Source organism: Mesocricetus auratus, unplaced genomic scaffold (assembly GCF_017639785.1).
Source record: "Mesocricetus auratus isolate SY011 unplaced genomic scaffold, BCM_Maur_2.0 Super-Scaffold_100021, whole genome shotgun sequence".
Lineage (NCBI taxonomy): Eukaryota > Metazoa > Chordata > Mammalia > Rodentia > Cricetidae > Mesocricetus > Mesocricetus auratus.
In genome coordinates, this window is record NW_024429202.1 from 323671 (window position 1) to 348693 (window position 25023).

At 39.4% G+C, this 25023-nt stretch overlaps 1 protein-coding gene across 10 annotated transcripts in view; it reads right to left on the minus strand.

Moving 5' to 3' along the window:
- LOC121133291 overlaps positions 1-25023 on the minus strand; it is an 81153-nt gene that overhangs the window by 14739 nt on the left and 41391 nt on the right. For 6 of the 10 annotated variants that reach the window (XR_005870112.1, XM_040729430.1, XM_040729427.1 and 3 more), the window contains 11 exons: positions 24608-24678; positions 23443-23467; positions 20476-20589; positions 18023-18093; positions 17230-17254; positions 14054-14167; positions 8394-8464; positions 7685-7709; positions 6654-6758; positions 3056-3123; positions 2421-2445 (listed from right to left, as the gene is read on the minus strand). Coding sequence is in view for 8 of the 10 variants with exons in the window: in XM_040729430.1 (XP_040585364.1) it covers positions 2421-2445; positions 3056-3123; positions 6654-6758; positions 7685-7709; positions 8394-8464; positions 14054-14167; positions 17230-17254; positions 18023-18093; positions 20476-20589; positions 23443-23467; positions 24608-24678 (714 nt within the window). In the remaining 2 variants the exon portion in view is untranslated. The remainder of the gene's footprint in view (positions 1-2420; positions 2446-3055; positions 3124-6653; positions 6759-7684; positions 7710-8393; positions 8465-14053; positions 14168-17229; positions 17255-18022; positions 18094-20475; positions 20590-23442; positions 23468-24607; positions 24679-25023) is intronic. The other 4 variants (XR_005870111.1, XM_040729429.1, XM_040729431.1 and 1 more) reach the window with 3 other exon arrangements.

A 25023-nucleotide genomic window follows, 5' to 3' on the forward strand; every position in this document is an offset into this window, starting at 1 on the left:
CTGAGACTTTCATATCCAGGATCACATGTAAGAACACACACACACACACACACACACACACACACACACACACACACACACACACACACACAGGAGAGAATTGACTTAAGCAGAGAGATGGGTTTTACTGTGTGTGTGTGTTCGTACATATGATCCTGGATGTGAAGGTCTCAGAGTGCTGACCGGATGGTTGTTGCTGGCTTTCATTCTATATTTAACCATGGCACTTACAGCTCACAGAGAACATATGGTATCCTTAGATGAGTTGAGAAGAACAGTGTGCAGCCCCTACTTTCCATCGTTAGGTACCATATTAGTTATGTTCCTGTCACTGTAACCAAACTCCTGACAAGCATCCTGAGAGATGTTCTTTACCTTCCGATTCCTACTCAGAATTGGAGTTTGTTCCAAAAGAAGCAGAGAGCACTGGCTTAGTACAAATATGTCATCTTTCTCCTGCATCCACAACCTGTCATATCCCTCTTAGTGATTAATTTTGATTACCCAGCAACCACACTGAGAGATTATAGATTCTTGCATAGTCCTTAGAAATACTCATTCTAAAACATGTTATCGAATGATGGTTTGACAAAAATGAAACTTCTCTTCAACTGGCTGAATCTTTAGATCTTCAACATGACCAGGCAAGAAAAGCAGTATGGCATTTGAGTGATATGTATCCACGAAGTTGTGTAGATGACAAATATTGTCAGACAGTGTATGGACAATGCAGATAAAGTGGGCAGAGTCTATGTTAGCACTAAGTGTGCACCATACCCGCTTTGCTCTGACTCATTGAAGTCACTCCTTTTCCATCCACAGGCTCTACGGGGGCACCTGAGCCAAGCTCACTCCCTATACGTTTTTTTAAACTTCCAAAAATACCTTGAATGAAAGGTTCCTAAGTATGAAAGGATGAGTTTCAATTTATGATTCTCTCCATTACAGCAATGAAGAATTATATTTACAGAGGTACATTACCATGGGTACATACACCATTGTTGGGATCAAATCCAGGGCTTTGCACAAGCTAGGAACACACTAAACCAACTGGTCTATACATTCCTGGTCACATAGACCCTCTTCTGACAAATCCTGACTGTGAGGGTACTCAAACACAGCCAGCATCTTCAAAATGATGATACCCAACCATACTCTGCCTGAGTAACTCACTGCTGCATATATCGTTCCAATGAGTGCTCAGACTTAGCAGACAGCATGGAGACTGGTGAGTCATACCAGCAATATTGGAATACAAACTCAAACATATATATTTGGGTATATATCCAAAATAAAGGCCCAGTGAAACTCAAAAGTCAAGAGGTGTTTGGTGTTCTTAGAGGACATTGCCCATAAACTGTATGGCTCTTAGGGCTCTTATGTTAATGTCTAATCTGTTAATCCTTTCCACCAGTTCTTACTGGAATGAGCCATCTCTACCATTTATCCAGTTATCACACACATCCAAACTATTTTTCAATGTAATGTCTCATACAGTTAATCTCTCTGATCTGACGAAACTTATGGATTTTTCCATCTATCGTACTTGTGAGCGTTCACAGGCAGGTAAAGAGCACTGCCCTGGCCTTGTGCACACTGTTGTGCTCAACATCGTCTGGCATCTCCCTAGGGCTGGATTACTGCAGGGATATGCTGGGCATCTGGAACTCTCACACAGGAATTTTTGAGCTCTTGATGAAGTAAGAAGTGATTCCTGAGCTCTTAACTAGGAAGGCTGATGACCTATCTCTACATTTTGGGCTATGATTCTTCAGAAAGCTGCACAAGGAAACACACCTATCACACATCTGTATGGTGAGGCTTGAACACTTTTTTGTAGGTAATACTTGATCTGGTGGGGAGAGGGTGCTGGCAGTGGCACCAGAACTTATCCCAGGGGCATGAACTGGATTTTTGGAGCCCAGTCCTTATGATGGGACACCTTGTTCAGCCTTGATGCAGTGGCGAGGGCCTTGGTCCTGCCTTAACTTGGTATGCCAGACTTTGTTTACTCCCCCAAGGAAGGCCTACTCTCTCTGAGGAGTGGATGGAGGGAAGGGAACTAGGATTAGTATGTAAAATGGAAAATAAATTTAAAAAAATATGTATCTTGCTTTTTGAATTGACATATTTCTCACTGGAAAGTTGATTGTATAATAAGGATAACTGTTTAATCTTTTGAGACACTGCCTGGTACACAAAAATGCCAAAGTAACTAAAGTTGTCAGAGCTGAATGCAATGACTGCAGACACATGGGTAGGACTAGCTACTTAGGGCACTGCTTTTTCCCCCTTAAACTTTCAATTTTCACTCCCAATAGGAGTCTTATATCACATTGGTGTACCATAGAAAAGGCAGTGAGCATTTAAATAATTCTTATCTAACATGTGTCTTGAAAAAGAGATTCCATAATACATACTTCCTGTGAGTTTTCTACACTCCACCTGTAATTGAAAGGAAAGAAAACACTTTGAGGTTCAGGTCTATACAGTCTGTTTGCACAGCTGTTTGCTGTGTAAAGCAGAATAGGAAAAAGACATAAGAAAACTGCATTGATACATTATATGGTAATGTCACAGAAAACCAGGGCTATTTATTTGTGAAAATACTAATACACTGCACACATATACTGACTCAAAGTGAGAGCAGAGCCTCTCTTCTGCTTGGCCTTTCCTGAAGCCTCCCTAAGCTATATCACAACATGGCAGACCACCTTAACAACCTGCTTTGGGAGAGACACAATCTAATTATTTGCATGAATGCACACGTTTTAAATGCATTATACCCCCAATGCTCAAATATTGGCTGCATGAAGCTTCCAACCACATAGACTTTTGGGGAACAACTTAAATGCCATCTAGATGACAGGCTGGAGAAACAAATAGGAGAGGACCCTTAAGGAAAAACACACACATTTATAGATGATATACTCTTCCTAAACTAACTCTCTAGTACCCATGATGCCTTGCTCAGTTTGTTGTTCAGTAGGATATCCTATCCACTGAAGCATAGATCACCAAAGTAACCTTTCTAAGAAAACAAAGGGCTCCTTACCTTCATCGCCTGCACTGGTGTTTTCTGGTCCTTTGGTGAAGACACATTGTCACCGTGTTCAGGTACTTCTAGGGGGACAGAAAGTGACTGTCAGCTCTTGGTACTGCTTATTGCTTATGCAGCATCCTTGCATAATGTTGTTTGTAAAAGTGCATGGACTTAGTGTGTGTGACTAGATCTAATGAACAGGATGATGGGGCGGCTGCTGAAGGGTCTTCCCTCAGAGGGAAATTAAAGCATAGAAAGACCTGGAGAGACAGGAGTAACAGAACATTTGCAGACAGTAGTGACCTAAAGCAACATAAAATATTCTACATAATTGAAGATTAAATACAAATCTTCACATGTATTCTCTTTAGAGGCACGCTTATATGCCTCAGTTTGCATATGGAGGCCAGAGGACAAATTGTGAGATTACAAATTGTACGTGTGTACAAAACAACTCCTATACCTAAGACTCAGGGAACATTTTGGTAGAGGAGTGGAAAGACTATAAGAACCAGAGGGACAGGACATATGCTGCTAGATAGTTTCTTACAGACATAGCAGTGGTGATATAGTGAGTGAAATCTCAATATAGTTCCCCAAATAGGACCTGCATCACAGCCCCTATGATATGCCTCCATAGACCAAGAGCTACAGGCAATCAATGGTTGTAGAGAGAAGGAGAATTCATTTTCTCCAGGGGCAAACCCCCTCATAAATTATATAATCCCAAACTAACAGCACCAAACACTCAAAAACATACATAGGCATAAGCAATATTAAATCTACTCATCTATTTATAATAGTTATCATAGAAGACATCACATATTTGAATGGTGGACATGGGATGAGTTGAACTAAGGAAAAGGTGGGATAGAATGATGTAAACACAGTAGTCACATTAAATTCTCAAAGAATTAAAGATGTGAAATAAAACAACCCTCCTCTTCCACTCTTGTCTTTCTTCCTTCAATCAAGGATTCTCATTGAAGCTAGACCCAGATTGACAGCCAGCAACACCCATGAGTCCTCTTTTCTCCGCCCCTGAATATGTTGGGGTTATGGGTAGGCACAGAATTGCCTGACTTTCTTTTTACTGTGCACTGGAGATTCAAAACAGAGTACTGATGTATGTACACATGTCTTCTCACTCACTGATCCATCTGTACTCCATGACTTTACACAACTACTTAAAAGTGAATATTTGAGTTCCAATACTTTATCTCTCAAAGGTAAAGAATGATGGAATCTTGGTAAGTATCAATAATAAGAGGTAAATTGTAATAATTCATCATATGTTGTACATATTTTATGGAAAGACATTGCAAAATAGATAATTTACATGTATTTTGTGTTTATGAAACACAGGTTTCTGGTCTTTTTAACATTTATCCTTTGTGAAATGCTTATCTGCAAGCCTTTTAAACTTACCAAAACTCCTAAATAATGATTATAAGTTGTGCCTTTTTGGCAAGATGAAGGCCAAGAACACGAGACTTCTCTTAGAGAAGGCACAAAGGATAGACATTTGTCAGAAGGAGATGCCTTTCGATGTAAAAGGAGGGCCTGTGAGCATGAGGCTGCCATCAGTCTATAAATGCAGATAAAGTTGAGATAGAGTCGTTGTGGGGATCAAATATATGCTTACTGGTGTCCCAGCTTCAGGTGTTTGGACAAAACTGACCACCACATCAGTGACTTTTGAGATGGGAAAAGATAAGCACAGAGTGTGAAGACTCAGGCTTTTAATCCATAATTTGAGGCAGGAAGTCACAGCTTTAATCCAGACCAGACCACCTTTGGAAGTCTATGTAAGAGCATGGAAGAAGAAAGCTTGTGTTCTTTGCCTGATTGCTCTGACAAATATATAATATAATATAATAATAACAAGCGCATTCCTTCACTGGCATTATGGCCTACTTCTTCAGAATTAAAGTGTCTATTGAGATATCTAGTCTTGTGGACTGAGCAACTTCTGGATTCATAGACTTTCTGTTCATAGCCAGCCACTGGTTGATTAGCTGGATTATAGCCTGTAAGTCATTCTAATAAATCCTCCTTCTGTATCTATGTATAGAAAACCTTGAAAAGCATTCATCTTGGCTTTCAACAGGTGCTGTTTTTTTTTTCTGTAATCTCCTGCCTATGTATCCTGAAATTGTCACCTGTAACCTTAGACTACATGGAATAAACAAGCCAATTATACTTTAGTTTGTTTTAGTCATCACTGTATTTTGTCACAACTGAGAAAATAATTCAGACAGACACAATTAAAATGGAGAACTAGTAACCACAAGCAGAAGCTTAGGAATTTGGCCACAGGCTGCAAAGACATCCTGATACTTAGTCTTAAATGTCTTCATTAACACTTCCCCTCAGCCCAGGGCTTAGGGAGGTATGTGGAAGAGGAGACAGAAAGATTGAAAAAGTCAGAGTATAGGATGACATCAAGGAAATGGTGTCTTCCAGACACAACAGAACTCCCAGAGACTGGCAGATTGCATAGGTTCCAGGTAGACAGGGCCCCAGGGCTGAGAGGAGTAAGTGGACAGGAGTTCCCATTCCTAATGTAGAAGCTATCTTCATTGGCAAACTCTTGCAAGGGAAAACAATCAGTTTTCTTGCACTTAAGGGTAGGCCCAGTTCAAGTTGTAGATAGTCAACACAAACCAAACTCAATGGCATTTTTTGCAGAATTTTTTGGTCTCATATTGCTTTGTTTGGGCATTTTTAAAATTTTCATCATCTTGTGCATGCATGTTATGGTTTCTGATTGTGTGTTTCTGCATTGTTTTTTGGGTGTGTGCGTTTGTTGAGGTTTTTCACTGATTATATATTGGTTTTTTGTATTTTTTATAATTTGCCTGTTCCTTTTCTAAAGAGAGAGAAAATGAAGGTGGATGGGTGGTGAGGTGGGGAGAATCTGGGAGGAGATGGAGTAGGAGAAACCAAGATCAGAACATATTGTATAAGTTTACAAGGAAAAAGGAAAATATTCAAGACATTAAATTTTAAAAAGCAAGCCTTGAAAAAAGAATAATGTCCTGGGAAATACTGTCTTCAAATGGCAAAGCACACTTCAGACATTGTTCCCCACTGTGCCATTGAAAGAGGAAAAGCCCATACCCTTCCCATTTTCCTTGTCCTTATTGATATCTTTACCCTCCAAACACAGTATGTAACTTGAAAACTGGGACACTTGCTCATTGGATCAAATCAGAAATGCTGTTATCTAATTTGAATTTCATCCCCAGTCATGAGACAATGGATGTTTACAAGGTCTCTTTGAGAAACATCACCTCTAATCCATCTGCATCACCAACATGTGAGAGAAAGTTATTATTGTATGGTTATCTATTCCTGTCTGTATGAGGTGAAGTCACAATGACTCATACAAGATGAGCCTCAGCTTTTCTCTGTCTGGTTCATGCTATTGAATGAGAGCCCAAGGTGACATTTAAATGCTATGGTTCTGTTTACATTGAAGACTTAGATATGTAAGTATTATCATACATAGGAATAGTAGCCTTAAGCATCTCTATATATTTATATATGAAACAAAATTATCAACCATGAAACACAATTGGACAGAATTACAGAATCCCCACGGTACCTTCCATTTTCTTTTGTGTTGTTTCTGCAGAAGGAGCTTCAGAGATGGGAGATCCCTGAGGGGCAACAGCTTTCTTCCAAAAACTTCCTCTTAAGAATGCAGGAACTGGGAATGCATTCATAATGGAGTTGTGTCAGCCTCATGGCAGAAAACAGAGGAAACTAACAATTGTGTGTTTACATTTGGTCTGATTGTTTGTTTCCAGGCATAGTCTTCAGAGTGAGACTGGGGCTTCAGGAGGATCACTGAATGCAGTGTACAACCAGATAGGCATTCCATGGATGTGACAGGTAAAGGCTACATTATGTCAGCGTGACAACAGAGAATAACGGAGACAGCCATGTATAACAAACCTGAGTGAAAAACACCCCAACTCCCCATGCAGTGTCTGCCTCCCTTTCTCAGAATCTGTGATCTGACTAGAAGCTTGTGTACTTTCTACCTTTCATGCTGTGAATGTCTACTGGTAGATGAAGAACAGTGCTTTTGCCCTCTGTGGTAGTCATGACAGTTTTGACCTATTGAAGGCAGATGCTGGGAAGTTGGAGCTTAGGGATTACCAAATCCTTGGGCTACCACATGTCTCTTTATCTGCATGGAGAACCATCTTCACTTACCTCTGTGCCCCGGTTTATCTTCAATTGAGTAGCACACAAACAGAAAGGGTATCACATGTGATGGGCTTTGAACACTTATATAGGTAAAGTGTGTATCCTAATTTGTTAACTCATTAGTGTATCACTGGAGATTTGAATGGGTAATTGGAGTACCTATCATTGGGAAAAACAGATTAGACAAAGCCTGGTACACAACATCCCAAACAGTCTAAAAAGATCATATCTAAATCCAGTGTTAACAGACAAATAACCCCAGTTTTTTGTTAACTTGGGGTACTACTTTAAAAAAAAGAAATCCAAGTTCTTCCCTATAGTCAGCTTAGATGACAGAGGTGCATTAGACATAAGGATACACAGTAATTATGAAATACATTTCTAAAATGTGTCTTAAGAAAGGAATTCAATAATACATACTGCGAATGTGTTTTCTAGACTCCACCTGAAATTTAAACATAAGGTAAGAAAACAAGTGAGGCACGGAAAATGCTAAATTCTACTTGCTTGGGTCTTTGGAACATGTCACCAGGGTATGATGCCATTAAAAATGGACAAGAGTCCTATGTATTGGTATGTGACAATGTCACAGAATAACTGGGGCTCGATAGTTTGTGCCAATTCCCTCTTTTTTCTGGTTCAAAGGCCAGGTTAAGAAACACTATCTGTTGTAGGTTGAATGTTCCATAAGCCACACTGCATCTTTATAATATGACTGTGAAACAATTCCTCCTACAACCAGGCTTCAATTATTTACACAAATCATCATACCATAAAAGTCTTAACCACTGAACATTCCCACACTGAAATTGAGAAACTTCCTCCACAATTGCCTCTGTGGAACATATATAGGAACCAGAAGTGGCTGTCAACTTCTGAATGAAAATTATACACTTATCTAAAGTGGAACCCCTTTCTTTAGGAGAAATCAGCCTCTCATACAACCTGGGATAAATGACACTGTAAGCTTTCAGGTTCAGTTCAATCAGGAACATGTTGGTACAATTCTACTTCCCTTTCTTCCTGAGCAAACCCATGATACCCCTGGCTTTTGTTAATCAAATTTAATATCCACTATAACATAAGAGGATGAAGTAACTTATATTAGAGAAAGGAAAGTCCATCTTACCTTCGCCATCATCGCTGGTGGCTCTCTCTGTTCCCCTGGTGAAGGTGCCATGTCAGCATTTTTATGTTCCACTAAAAGGACAGAAAGTAATTTCTCAACACATGGTGTTGCTTTTAGTTACCCCACAGATGTTTGTTTGATGTGTGCACAAGTCTACGTATCCAGCATACGTGACTTGATCTAATTATTTTTTTCCAATCCATTCCTCCTCTGTTTCTGTTCAGAAAGGGGCAGGCCTCCCATGGGTATCAACAAAGCATGGCATAACAGTTGTCATAGGAATAAGCTCCTCCCCTTGTATTAAGGCTGGGTAAGGCAATCCAGTATGAGGAATGGGATCTTAAGAGCCAGCCACAGTGTTAAGCGTGGTTTGTTTTCTGCTCATTCCAGAACTCTGGATTATATTGCTGGAAAACAAACTATGGCAAAGAGAAAAATTGAAGAGAAATGAGGAACAGAACTTTTCATTTTCTAGACAATGGGAATCTAAATCAATGTGGAAAAAATCCTGAACAGTAAAAAAATCTTTTAAAATATGCATTCCATTCATTTTTGTTGAAGGAATCCATGGAAGTGTCTCTGTGTGCAGGTGGAGTTCACAGGAGCTTTTCAGAGGTCTGGTTTTCTCCTTTCACCATGTTAGTTCTGGGATTCAACTGCAGTTACATTGGCAGGCTTGGCTGAAAAGTCATTATGTACTGATCCAAGCTATCTTTTCTAGTAAAATAAGCTTTATGATTAAGAGACAGAATACTGTCAATTCCTGTTTTGAAGCAGGAAACAATTGGCACTTCCTGAGGCACATGTCTCAAGTCTATATCAACCTCCTCCAATCCACATATATTTATCAGAATTTATCATTAATTATGATTCATGTTAATGTATCCATTTTACTTGGGAAACTTTACTAGGATGATTATATTTAGGAAATGTTTTGTCTATGTTGTATTTACATCATTCCCTAAAATACAGCATATCATGTACTATATTTGGCTATACTGTACTGAGTACTGTCAGTATTCTACAGGTTTTTAAGGAACGTGGAGTACATGTATGTGTTATGGCCTTATAAGACACAGAGTAATATAAAGGCTTGATTAGTTTCCGATACTGGTACTCAGGAGTCTGGGAAAAATTCTAGGGAAGTACTGAGACAACTGCACATAACAACACAATTCTGTGAGCCATGGCCAAATGCATAAAGGAAGCAAGGCACCACTTTCCAAATTCACATTATCTAAGAATTTATCCAAAGTACAATGTGAAAGAACCAATCATAAATTCCAAAATTTTAAGTTCTATGTTGAGTTAGCAGAGCAGTCTGGGAAACAATCAACATATATCAAGAACAACATTTATGGAATTACTACACAAAAAAGAGAAAAATTAATATATATCTCAAATTTAAAAGGAACACTGGACAGAGGTCAGAATAAGGAACTATATCCTTTTCAGCTGGCATGGTGTAGCTACTCCATCACACAATGTACCGGTTTCATAAAGGCACTTATATGTAAGATTGTACCTACACCACCTGTCTTCTTCCATTTTATTGCTCCTTTAATATGTTCACATCATACACACATATGCAATTTTATTTTTACATAAAAACATAGGCCTTCAAATGAAAGAAATCACTTGGTCTTTTTCAATGTAACATTTGACATTTATCACGACAATTATATTCACTTACATCTACTTTCCATTTTTGTTTTACACCTATTTTCTGCAAATGACATAATCCCATTCTCCTTAACAGGTCACATAGTGTCTTATTTAAGGTCTCTATTGGTGTGACAACACACTATGATCATAAACAATTTGTGGAAAGAGAATTTATTTCAGCATACACTTTTCTTTTTACACTCAGTTTCCGGGGGAAGTCAGGACAGGGACTAAACAGTGCAAGAACCCAGAATCAGGAGAGGATGCAAGGGAGTGATGCTTGCTGGCTTGCTCACCAAGGTTCGCTTAGCCTGCTCTCTTACAGCACCCGGTGAGACCACCATAGGGGCGGCACTGCCTACAGTGAGCTGGGCCCTCAGACATTAGTCACCAATGAAGAAAATGCACCACACGCTTGCCTACTGGTGAAGCTGGTTGGAAACATTTTCTGAATGGAAATTTCCTCTTTCCAAATGACTCTGGTTTGAGACAAGTTAAAAAAAACAACTGTGCCAGCACATTTTTGTGCTTTTGGGGGAAAGGGGATTTCCCATCTCCATTTTAATTTTTGAAAATATAATTTAGTTACATTTTTCTCTTCCCTTTTGGGAAGTTCCCTTAGCAAAGTACAAGTAACCTGAAAATTCAACATGCTAGGAATATGACCTTTCATGAAGTAAAAATCACACAGAATATTCTACTTCCTAAAATCTTTCCTGTTAACATTAAGCTTTTTGTTGTCTGGCAGTTGTCTGAAATGAAGGCTTAAGTCCAACAACTGAAATGCTACATTTTTTAGAAGTAGAGAACTATATGAGAAAGCCACACAACTTCTGTGATTAGAATTCCAAGGAGGTTACCATATGTGTGAGATGTTTGACCTTATTGCAACAGTAATAGAAATTGGTTACAAGATTGTTGCAGTCGTGTAAATGTATTTCAGATAATTTTTTCGTGTGTGTGTGTGTGTGTGTGTGTGTGTGTGTGTGCGTGCACGCGCACGTGCGTGCCTTTTCCTTTCTTTCAGACAGGGTCTCTCACAGAAGCCAGAGATAGAATGACAGTCAGGAAGCACCAGAAATACTCCTGCTTGTTCCCCCAACATTGTAATACTATAAGCGTGAACAACTCTATCCAGACATTTTTATGTGAGTGAGCAGACTCAAGCTCACATCTACTGTTTTCCAGCAACTGTTCTTCCCCACTGAGCCATTAATTAACCTGAAATTAATCTTATAAAGCTATTTGAAATGATGTGTTGATTTTGTTTGCAAATCTCTCAAATGAAAATCACAATATATGGCCTGTAAGTATGTAGATAATAATAGAATTTAATATTTTAATCATACTTTGTATGTATTTTGTGGAAATAAACTGTAAAAAAAGATAATGCCTATAATTTACACATGTATATTTTATCTTCTAGGCCATGTACTACACATGTAAGCTTGGTACAGCTGACACAAATCTTTAAGGAAAATCCTGTTTGCGCAAGGTCAATGTCAAGGAGGCATTCTGTACATAAAAGGCTGTCTCAGGCTCAGCTACTAGTGGAAACATAATGAAGTGTTGGTTCAAGTTTGGGCCAAGATACTGCCCTAATTTGTGTCATGTCACTGCTGGTTTCACAAGGGATTAATGTGATGGACACTGTCAGTCACTCTTTTAACTTCTTCCTTACAATCCCTAAAGTTTGGAACAACCTTTTCTGGGTTTGTTGTTGTTCTAATGTACATAGCCTTGCCCTGTTTATGAGATTTCCTCTGACTGACTTTGAGTTCAGCTCTTTCTTCTCTCTTCACATATCCATGCCATAGCTGGTCATCAGGAGCCCTATAGCGTGGTCCACCAGATTAAGGACTGAACCATGTAAACTACTAAGACTTGAATTACTGTCTGGGTACAGTGTCCCTAAGCAGGGTTCTATACTCTTTACTCTCAATGGTCTTATCTGTCCAGTGAGTTTGGTGATGAAGAGACAATGGAAAACGAAAAGAACACTCCAGACTGAGGGTGGGGGCATGTCAGAGGGCTAAGTTATATTCTGTGGATAGTGTGTTCTAGCATGCAGTATTGGGAACAAGAAAATTGGTGGAAGGGAGCCTCCAAGAATCTATGGGTATCTATGCAAAGAATGCAGAATCAAAATGGCACTTGGGAAACTTCTGGAGAAAGATAAAAGGCAAGAAGGGATACTGAGGTGTATGAGGCTAGAGGTGGGATCTTGGTGCTCTAAAGGACACACTACTCACAAACAGGAGACCAGGAGTATACAGTGAGTAAAGCAATGCATGAATCCTCCCAATACTGCCTGCCATGGTGAAGCCAAACACAGCTAAACAATTAGAAAACACAAGAGAAGCCAACACACTTGTGGTGAACAAGAGACTCCATCCTAATGAAGAGGCTCTAGGAAAGACACAGGAAAGTCATTTCTAAGAGTATGAACTCCTTCCCCTAAATAAGACAAGACAGGTAAGGTTATATTAAGTAAAGGCACAAATACTGACAGCACAGAGGTCAGATACTACCCTATGACCAGACAGGTGCCAAGAGAGCAGATTCCCAAGTGCTTATAGTCCTTTACTTCAAGGAACAACTGTAGTGTTTACTAGAACTCCTAAATCCATGTTCTGAATATTGGAGGTTGAATCAAGAATTTCTGGAAGGGGGGCAAGCATGTGCTAGAGTTCAGATCATGCCCCACCTAACAGGTCAGAGGCTCCAAGATGGATGTGGGACCTGTAACCTCCCTTGTCTCAGCCATTTTGTAGCCAGTATGAGGTGAGGCACACCAACTGTAAAGGTGTACACTGAGCCCTTACTCCCAGGACATTGCAGCCTTGGGGATTTTATGGAACAAAAAGCCAATGTGGGATCCATGGAAAGCAGGGATTCACAGGGAAGAGATGATCACGAAGTGCTGCCACAGACCTGGGAGAAGAAGGGACAGAACCCACTTCTCCACTTCTTTGGGATTATACTATAAGACCTTAAGTTGGCTTTGACACAGGTTCATACTCAAAAGTGAAAACAACCCTTCATTGGCTCCATGACGCTGAAACTGAGTAGACCTGTGTCCTCTGGGTGTGTTCCTGGGTTTATCTTGATTAGATTAAGTTAGATGGGAAAACCTGTTCCCTGTGGGTACAATCATTCCCTTGGATGGGATCCTGGACTATATAAAAGGAAGAAAAGTCGGCAAAGTACATTCACTGATTTTTCTTTGATTCTGGGCTCTGGTTGAAATGTCACTCTCCCTCGAGTTTTTGCTTCTATCTATTGCTTCCCAATTATGAACTCCAAACTCAAACTCCATGGCAAAGTAAACCTTTCCTTGCTCCCTGCATCTGGAATGCAATCCTAACAAAACTTTCAAAGAGACCTATACCAATAGGCATTGGTGTAGCAGATGAAGAACTTTATGTGTTCTGGGAAATACAGAATCTGAATAATAACCATTATGCATTGGAAAGAGGAAAAGCACAGAAACCTCATGTCTCTGTGTTCTTACTGATCCACTCCTTTAGCCTTCCAAGCACAAGGTCTAAGATGTCCACCCCTAAAGCCCTCTCACACGGGACCTACTGAGTAGGAATGCCTTTATCTAGCTTAAACTTCATCCTCACTCTTGAGAATTTGGACATTAACAGATCACTTTTGAGACTTTCCACATCTGCATTATCTATGTCTGGGACAAAGTGACACTAAGGGTAACTCAGTCATTCATATCTACCCATGGTGAAGCCACATTCACTCATACAAGATAAGTCTCACCTTTCCTCTGGTTTACCATTACTCAATGAAAGGCAAAGGTGATCTTTAACTGCATATTTAAATTCTGTGATTGTATTTCTACTGAAGAGCTAGAGAAATAAGTAGTATCTACTTACTAAAAACTACAACAAAACCTTTCCATATATTTACATGTAGTGCATAGCATAAAGGGCATCTATTACACATAACTGAACATAATTACTGAATTCCCTCAGTACCTTCTGTTTTTACTTGTGGTTTTTCTCTGGAGGTACCAGTGATGTCTTGAGGTTTGTCCTCATTAAGGGGGACCATATGTTGCTTTTGATAAATTTCCTTTAAGACGGCAGAAACTGGGAATGAATTCACAACAGTGAGAGTTATGTCAACTTCATGCAGATAAACAGGAAACTGATAATAGCCGAGTGTTTGTACATTTGATCTCCTCATTTATTTTCAGGTAAGTCACTATAATTAGTATGGTGTTTCAAGATGATCACTGAGTTCAGTGTCCAATTAATTATGCATCACACAATGATGTAGGTAAAGTCTAAATTGATACAGATGTGACAATAGGGTAAACTCTAATAACAGATTGACAACAGAGAAAGAAGAGCAGCATGACTATGTTGGTATAGTGTCTTATAGGCATCTTTCAAATTCCATTTAGAGCATCATGACACTGCTATATCCACGCATTCTCTCTGAGGTCACATCTTTGCACCAGTGAACTAAAACTTTCATAAGGATACCCAGGAGTATTATCAGTGTAAAACAAAAATATATAATGTTAAAGCATAAGGAAAAGCACATGAACTGCACAAGTGTTCCATGCTGTTTGTGAAATGTGAAAACAACTAAACTAGACAGAAATGACTGAATCCTGGGCAAGTGCTTAGTTTTCCACAAGATAGTGACCAATGGTTGTTCACTTTTTATCCTTTGCTTATCCAGGATATTTTACAGTTCATGAAGAACATGTGGCATCACTTTAAGTGAGTATGGAAGGTAAATATCTGTGTATTCCTCTAACTTTTTAACCTTGGGTACCATATTAGTTTATGACCACGATGTTCTGACTAAATTCCTTGACATAAATAACCAAAGAGAAAGATGCTCTGACTTTAATCTCTGATTCAAATTATGAATTTCCTCCAAAATAAGTTGTAGAAGGTCTCTGAATTAGTAAACACATCCTTTCTCCAGCATGTGCATCCTGCCAGCAAGTGATTCTGATCATCAAGTACCCATACTGAGAGGTGACTTATGCTTGTGTGTCTTCCATGATGACTAAACTCCAAGTTATTCTAAATGAAATTGTCACATCAAGGTTGGAAAAAAATTTCTTAAATTGGCCAACTCTCAATGTGAACGGACATGAAAAAGGATTTGGTGCTTAGTGATGTAATGACTCCCTCTCTAGGTGCTAGTAGATAAGAGAAAGGCAATGGTTACATAAGTAATGAGTGTGGACCATATCGGCTCACTGTTTGCTCATCCAAATTTTAAAAATACTTAATTCTTTGTGAATTCCATAAAACGTATTTAGCCATATTCATCCTCACTTATAACCGTAACTCTCTTGGTTCATTCATATCACTCCACTCATTATTAGCTTTGTGTTATTTTTACTTTTCCTAAAAACCCACCAAGATCAATTTGCACTGATCATATATTCATGAGTATATGACTATCCTCTGGAATTTAGTCATCCTGCTAAGGGCAAAGTCAGTTTGTATACACTCTCTTTCCATCAACAGATCTTTATAGGAGCCTCTTCTATTTCATTTCATTACTTTTGTTTTTTATTGATTATTTGTTTCCTTTTGTTGGTAAAAAGACCTCTAACCTAAGAAGGGCTAAAATTTACTATTTAAAATGGGCTAGTCTTGAACTTATAGCTTTCCTGCATCCACCACTCTAAATCAAAGATTGTCCAATCATGGGAACATTCTATGGAGTACTCGGCATGAAACTCAGGTTTTTAATTACATGATAAGTATGTACTAAGCCAATCCCCAAAATAGATCCACTTAACACATCAGCTCACTAGTGAAAGCCTGAACATGCAGACACACCAATGTGGACAGAATGACACCCAGTGACACTCTTCCCTGCTGACTATGTAGATCCACCGAGAGTAAAAATGTAATAGGCAACATGGAGTCTAACTACCCATGAGAGGAAGTGGCCTTGTTGCTCAGTCTAGCTCTCCTTTAAAAGTATATTGATGGCTCTTGCAGAAGACCTGTACAAGATGAAAGAGGTCAATACTGGCTTGTAGGGAAGCTGTTCTCACCCTTAAATGAGAAGCTATGGATAATTTATGGCTTCTATTTGAGGAAGGGAGAGTTTGAATTAAAAGTGTTGACCCTGGAAGGTCAACCCCGTGTTAGTGGTTGCCTCTACATGTTTGAGTGTATGTTTAGTATAAAATGAGCTAGAAAGTTATTTTTTAAGGATATAAATTTGGGAAAAGGTAAAAAGGGAGAGTGGATTTGTAAGAGTCATGAGAGATAAATAAGCAGTTTATAAAAAACTTAAAAAGAAATAAAAATTTAAATGTATTCATTAAACAAATGGCTAGAATTTTCAACAGACACTGTACTTAAATTTCGTGCCTCTTTGTGCCCATGTTGATGTTGTCTAATCTGCTAATTTTTTTGCTAGATCTTACTGGAATGAAGCATGTCTATGATTAATCAGGTTGGCACATATCCACCCTACTTTTCCATATACTATATTTCATTCTCAGGCTCTATTACCTGAAAAGAAGTATGTATGCTTCTCTACCTTTCAAAACTATGACTATGTGCTATATGGTGAATGACATCCCTAGGACTTCTAACCACTACAGTAGTCATTGTAGCGTTTGGGATCCCTACGGATTTGCCTTATTGCAGGCAGATGCAATAAAGCAGAACTTTCCCACAGGGATCATGATATCCTTGATGGGATAAGAAGTGGCTCTTGAGATGCATAGATAAGGAGCCTTATGACTGTCTCCATGCTCTGGTTTATTCATATATGAAGGAACACAAGCATGTAACCCAACCCTGCCAGGCTGTGGTGAAGTTTGAACACAATTTTGTAGATAAACTGTATTCTGATTTTTCAATTTACAAACTTATCACTAGAAATTGGGTTGGGTAGCTGGGATGTTTTTCTTTGGGAAAAATTTAGATACGACTTGGTGAACAAATCCTCCAAATAACTAAATGAATCATAATTGAACATGACAACAATAGACACATGGCCATGATTTGTTATTTGGGATATCACTTTCTTTAAAATCCAAACAAAAATATAAAAACCTGTAATTCTCATTATCTTAAATCACAGTGGTCAATCACAAAAAGAACCAGTATTCATACAATTCCCACCTAAAATGTGTCTTAGAGTCTATAGTACATACCACATCTGCGTTTTTTATATATCATCTGTAATAGAAAGGAAACAATAAAATTTAGATCATGTTGAAAAATGTCTGTAGTTGACATAATCAGTATAGAAAGGAGCAGTCATGTGGCACCTATATTAATGGACTCCTTACTTGACGATGTAACAGAAGATCTGGGGGTCTGTCCTTTGTGCTAAAGACTAGTACCCTTCATATTTTTTTTCCAGTTCAAGTGCAGATCAGGAAAACCTGTTTGGCCTTTAGTGGGGGTTCCCTAACCTACATCACATACCCTCTATAAAAACTTGTATTTTTCACTAAGATATTTTCTGTTTCTAGGGCCTATGGTGGAAATAATTTGAGAATGTGATCCAAAGTTTGATGTGTCAATAGCTTAGTGTATACAGCAACATTAGGACTTCTAAAACATGAGGCTGGATAGATGATTCAGATTTTAAGAATACTGGCTCTTCTAGAGAACCCAGGTTTAATTCCCAGCATCCACATGGCAGCAGCTCACACCCATCTGAAACTAGTTACAGGGCATTTGATACCCTCATACAGAAATATACGCTCATACTGGGATTTGATTCCCAGAACCCACATAGTGCTTCTGTCCTCCTTGGTACCAAGTTCCCACCTGGTGCAAATATACACACGCAGAAAAATATTTAAGCATAAAAACACCACCATCACCGCCAACAACAAAAACATGATCACTTTAATGATTAAAATGTGATGCCCATTGAAACTAAAGGGGACCACTGAGGTAACCTGTCTACTTCAGAGAAAGGAAAGGCCCTCTTACCTTCTCCATCCTTCCTTGTGGATTTTGCTGGCCCACTGGTGAAGCTATGCTGTTAGAATGTTCAGGGTACACTAGGGGGACAGAAAGTGACAGTTCATAGGGCTGCTTACTATTTACACTGGTCTTTACTTAGTGTGAGTAAAAATGCATTTACTTGGTACAGGTGACTAAATCTCATGAACAAGATGGTCTGTTGTTGCTAGACTGCCTTCCCATAAAGCAAACTAAGGCAGAAGGAAGACTTGGAGAAAAATGAGGATGTACCTTTGTACATCTAACAAAAGTTTGATCCAGATGACCTACTGAGATTCAAATGTCTTTCCTGGCATATTGCCCCCAGAAGAATTCTTTTCAGTTCTCTTCCAGTGATCTTGATAGTCTCATCAAGAGACTATGTTTTGTGATTAAAGACATCTAGAGAACACAACAAGGTCTAGTACATCAAGGGTAAAGGCTGCAGACATGGCTGGTGTTTGCCCACATTGCATGAACAATGTGTTCCAGTATGCAGCAGCAACAGTAATGTAGCAGGTAGAAGAGACCACATAGGCCTCCATGAATCTCCAGACCTATAGTCCTGAGTCAACAAGGAGATTACAAAAGAGGAGAAGTGGCTATAGAGGTATCGGGGCAAGAGGCAATAAGGGAGACTGAAAGGGAGGGGTTAGAAGTGGAATCCTGTCTCTGACACATACAGGTCATAAGCAGGAGCCTGACTTTACAATCAATAAACACTGTGCATTAAATCTACAGGCCTAGCCTATGATTGGTTCCAAACCCACTTGCAAAATGAGAGAATCCAGGAGAAGCAGACATAATTCTGATGAGCCTCAGCTATGAACCTACTCAAGAAGCAATAATGAAGCCCCTGTGAGGAAAAAGATTACTTATATTATAAGCTGATGTTGCATTGAAGAGACAGGTCAGACCATGCCAAGAGTGAGACACTCAAGTACTGACACCACAGAGGACAGACATAGCCTAAGATCAGATGGGTACCAGGAGAGTTGATCCCCATGAATTTATATCCTTTATCCTGAGGAGTAAACCCAGGACAACTCTCAAACCCAGCCTCTGCCTTTTGGAGGTTGAATCAAGGGAGCCTCAAAAGGCGCTAAGGATGAGCCAGAATGCAGACTCTTTCAATTCATTAAGTCAAAGGATCCAAGATAAATAACAGGCTCTGACCTCTCTTGACTCAATCATTTGTATGCATTCCAATATAAGGAGCATGTATTGAAAAGAACCAAAAGACATACATTAATTATATCCTTAATTTTCAAGACATTGCGAGTGTTGCAATGAAACCAGATTAGGGAACCCTGCTAGGTATTTAGCAGTTTACCCTGTGGATGTCCTTTAAAGAAGGACAAAATGGACAACAGATGAGTAAGAAGGCATTTCTAAAACAGTTTCCAAGGGGCCTGGGGAAAGTATCTGCTTATTCTGTATCACCAGGACCACTTTGTAACACCTTCATTTATATGTATATTTAAGTGTACAGAGGAGGTGGTCTTCCATCAGGAAGACTGTGTTTATCATATATTAAAACCCCAAACTGATTACCAACTTTTGGGGGCACTGTGATAGGTAATCTCAAAAGTCGAGATGATAAGGGCCAGATCTCTGGGTCATGGCAGTAGGGCATTATCTTGACTGGATTAACTGAGGAAGTAAACCGTCCACTGTCAGTGGTATTGCTCCTGGGGCTGAGATCCACAACTATATAAGGAGAAGGTGAACAGAGCATAAGCCCTCCTTTGCCTTATTCTTGTTGCCCTGGACCTGTGCCTCAGGCTCCTGGATCTATGGGTTCTCAGCAAATATGAACACCACCCTCATGACAACACAGCAAGACAAGCACTCCTTCTTTGACATGTTTTGGTCATCTGGGAAAGTACCTTAGGCATAAATTCCATGGAGAGCTACTAAGCACAATTGGATATTTGGTAGTGATAAGTGCTGAAAAGCATCAAGTGTTAAAAGTCTGCCTTCAAATGTTAGATCCAGAAGAATAGGTAAGCCTGACAGCCTGACAAGACTACGATGATGCCTTTGGAAGATGAAAAGCACAGAAACCTCCTGCCATTTCCTTGTCCCTGCTGTTCTTTCCCACAAGCACAGGGTGTGACATACTACTGCAGGGATCCACTCCACTTGGGACAGTCCAGAAATGCTATTACCTGTTTCAAATTTTGTCCTAACTCTTAACAATTTTGACAAACACCATGTGTAATCCTGAAACTGTTTACACTCAGTTCATCTACATTAAATGTAATAGGGTAGCCCACCTATTCCTGCCTGTACCAGGTGAAGTGACAATGACCGAGACAGCAAATTAATAGTATCTACTTAAGAGAATACGGCTAATTCATTCATAGATTTTTCACACACAGAATGATCTATAATTATGAAACAACAAATGCAATCAAATTGTTGCATTTTGACAGTACCTTCCATTTCACTTTGTGGTCCCTCTATGAAAGCTGAAGCTTGGATTTCAGGTTGTTTAGAAAATTTGCGAACAACAGGGCACCTCCAACACATTTGTCTCAATGAATGTGAGCCTGGGAATGCATTCACAACAGTGAGAGTTATGTCAGCTTCATGGCATAGAAAACAGAGGAAATCAACAATGGTTCCGTTTTGTGCATTCTATCTCATGACAATTCTCCAGGCACTCTACTCAAAGTCACAGTGGTGCCTTAGAAAATTCACTGAGTGCACTGTACACTCCAGAATGCATTACATGTATGGTGTAGTTAAGTCATAAATTCATGTCAACTTGGCAGCACAAAAAGAAGAGAAACATGACTATGTTACATTGGAGTTGTACCTAACAAGCAAAATCAAATCTCTTTTAGAGTCACACAAACACAGTAAAATTTATAACTCCCTAACTTCCATGTGGGTTTCACTAGGATGCTATATACTTGACTCCCTATGAGACTTCTCAATTCAAAATACATGAATATACAAATATGTATGCATCTATGTATATACATGTAAGCATAGAAACAAAACCTCCTCAAGGAAAAGCACAAAGCAGAAATGCTCTGTGGTGTCTGCTAAATGGCAGCAGAGTCAATTATATATGAGTGAACCCAGGTAGCATGAGGTTTGTATTGGTTACTCATGGACAGGAGAACTGAGAGTGCACCATACCTGTTCATGCTTACCTTCTCTGTATTATTGTTTTCTTTTCTTTTATCAGAAAAGATCTCTAGTCTAGTCTAGCCTGAAATTCACTATAGAGCAAAGAAAGACATTGAACTTGTGTTTCTACTTCTTCCACTTCTTACGGACAAGGATTAATAGGACTGAACCATCCTGGGTATATTTTAAGCAGAACTAAGAAACTCTGGATCTGCAATGAGGCAATAAGGCCAAAGCTCCAGCCCATATTAGCAAATAGCTTCCCTTATGCAAACGACAACATTACAAAGTACTGAAAGTAGATACATTATGCAGGATACACTTGAAATAATATACTGAGCCACACGATTCACTGCTCAGTGTGAACTTCAAAACATGGAGACTGACCACCCTGAGAGGAAAAATTCCTGAAACATAGATTTTATCCAACCTTTAAAGGTGTAGTCCCTGGATAGAGTAAATGTGGTACATTTATACAATGGAGTACTATTCAGCAGAAAAAGCAATGGAATACTGAGATTTGCAGGCAAATGGATGGCACTAGAAGAAACCATCCTGAGCGAGTTAATCCAGTCACAGAAAGAGAAACATGGCATGTACTCTCTCATATATGGATTTTAGACATAGATCTGAGGAGTGCCAGCCTACAATCCCTTGGCCAGAGAGTCTGGGAAACAGAACCTTCATTCAGTGGCTGATGGAAGAAGAGGCAGACTCCCACAGCTAAACACTGAGCTGAACTCAAGAAAGCCAGTTAACAGAGAGGGAGGACTGATGACCAAATGGATTAAGACTGGGCTGGTTTAACCCCCAGAAACAACTGACCTGACAAGGGTTAGCTCTTGAATCCCAGGCTGATGCCTGGGAATCCAGCATGGGACTGATCAAGACCCCCTGAATGTGGGTGTCAGTGAGGAGACCTAGGTAATCTATTATCCCGGGTATACAAATGGACTTTAGACTCCCATCCAACAATGTGAGGTACACTCTCACCCTGAACTCTTGGGGGAGGGTCTACCCTGCCCTGGGTGAAATGACAGACTATGGACACCCCCATGGAGGGCCTCACCCTCCCTGGGGAAATGAGGGGATATTGAGGGGGTCGGGGGGAGGGCACGGGAGGAGGGGAAGGAAATGGAGAGGGACCTGGATCTGACTTGTGAAGCAACCTGGTTTCTAATTTAAATTTAAATTTAAAAATAATAAAAATAAAAAGGTGTAGTCCCATGGGGAGGGGGTGTGGTATAGTGCATTCCTTCAATAACAGCACTTGTAGGCTTAGACAGGTAGAGCTGTATGATATCCAGGCCATAAAGTTATATATACAGGTAGTGCTAGTACAGCCACAGATACACAGCGAGATCCTGCTTCAAAAACAAAACCAGAAAACAATACCCTTAATTCCTTAAAGAATGAGATTGCACTGATCAGTATTCCAAGTGATTATTAGAAACACTCTGCCTAAATTGTGTTGCTCTTTGTGTATACTAATATTTCCAACCCACTTAAACTTTTCTCCAGACCTTATTAGAATGAGCCATGTCTATGCTAAAGCCAGTTGGGACATATACACTCCACATTCCCATGTACTGGGTTTCATTATTGGGCTCTGTCACCAGAAAAGAAGTATGTGTGCTTCTCTACCTTTCAAACCGACTATCTTCTGCCTGCTGAATGACAATAGCTGAACAACACAGTCATGTTTGTATTTGAGATCCCTGTAGATTTGCCTTATTGCAGGCAGATTCTGGAAACTGGAAGTCTTCTATAGGGATTATTGTGCTTTGATGTGGTAAAAGTGGCTCTCAAGATACACAGCAAAAGAGCTTCATCAATACTTCTGAACTATGCTTTATTCATAGGAATGAGCACAAAACCACATGCCTGACAAAGCATGGCTGTGATGAGGTTTGAGTACATTTTATAGTTAATCTGTATTCTGATATTTCAATTTATTATATGTCACTGTAAACTGCGTTGGGAAAATGGCATGCATGTTTTTTTGGGGGGAAAGGTTTAGACACAACTTGGAGCACAACACACAAAATTAAACAAAAGGTTTCACTGGTGAGCAAAATAAGCAAAGATATATCTATGAGTTTTTACTTGGTTTCTTCAACTATTCTGTTTAAAGAAGAAACACACAACTAAAGGCATAATTCTAATTAACAGCATCTTAGATTATAGTGGTGCATCATGCAAAATACAGTGTTTACATAATTCCTATTTAAACTGTGTCATAGAAGTGATTAAAAAATACATACCATACATGCATTTTCTAGAAGACACCTGTAATCAATAGTAAAGAAAATATTTAATGCCATGATCATGCTGAGTAATGTCTTCAAAGCCTTTGGTTTATTCAATGACATGGTGTAATTGCAATCAGGACACAGAAGAACAGTAAAGGGGAGACTATATTTTTTTTATTTCTTTTTTTTATTTTATTTTCCAGTTTAAATTTAGATAAGAAACGAGGTTGCTTCACAAGTCAGTTCCAGGTCCCTCTCCCATTCCCTCCCCTCCTCCCGTGCCCTCCCCCCAACCCTCCCCCCCCCGTTATCCCCTCATTTCCCCAGGGAGGGTGAGGCCCTCCATGGGGGTGTGCATAGTCTGTCATTTCATATAGGACAGGGCCTAGACCCTTCCCCAAGAGTTCAGGGTGAGAGTGCACCTCACATTGTTCTATGGGAGTCCAAAGTCCGTGTGTATACTTGGGATGGGTACTGATCTGCTGCCCAAGGCTCAATAGATTCCCTAGGCCTCTTCACTGACACCCAGATTCAGGGGGGTCTTGATCAGTCCCATGCTGGATTCCCAGGCTTATGCCTGGGATTCAAGAGTTAACCTTGAGACTATATTAATGGGTACATTAATTGATGATGTCACAGAAGATCTGGGACTCTGTACTTTGTGACAAAAACTAGTATCTTTCATACTTTTTCTGATTCAAAGGAATATGAGGCAAATTTGTCTGGCCCTAGAGGGTTACAAAATCTACATCACATACCATCCATGAAAACTTGTATTTTTTTCTAAGATGTTTTCTGTTCCTAGGGCCTGTGGTTTGGAAATAACTTGAGTATGTGACCCAAAGCTTGATAAGTTTAGTGTGTCTGGGTTGAGGACGTTCAGTGTTCAGTTGGTCAGATCGTTAAATCATGAAGATCTTTAAAACTATAGTGTAACTAGAGGCACCCACCTTGATGGAATAACACATAAAGCAGGATACAAATTGTGCCACATTGTGATGTATGCTGTCTTGAATCAAGACCAAGTTGGTACAGTTACATTCCCTCCTCTAACCAAATAAACTCTCTAATGCCCATGATACCACAGACCAGTTTCATGATTCAAATGTGGTACCCACTGAAACATGAGGGGACCACTGATGTAACCTTTCTGCCTTAGAGAAAGGAAAAGTCTTACCTTCACCATCCTCAATGGAGGCTTTCGCTGAACCCTTGGTGAAGCTTCACTGTTAGCAGGTTCAGGAGACACTATGGACAAAGAAAGTGACGCTTAGCACACAGAATATTTACAGGAAATCTTATCTTGATTAGGGCAAAAGTGCATTTAGTTGGCATATATAACTGAACCTAATAAGCAGTATAATTGTGCTGTGGCAGGATTGTCTTTGAGGTAGGTAAATTAAGGCAGAAAGAAGATCAAGAGAAAAATAAGAGAGAGATATTTTTTCCTTATGTGGAAAGGGAAACTAAAGCATTGTAAAAAAAAACCAGTTGTATAATATAAAGATAAAATAAATCTTTGAAACTGTCTTTTTACACTTATTCTAATTGGGAGACTCAACAGTTGGCTGTTCATCAAGTATAACTCAACGT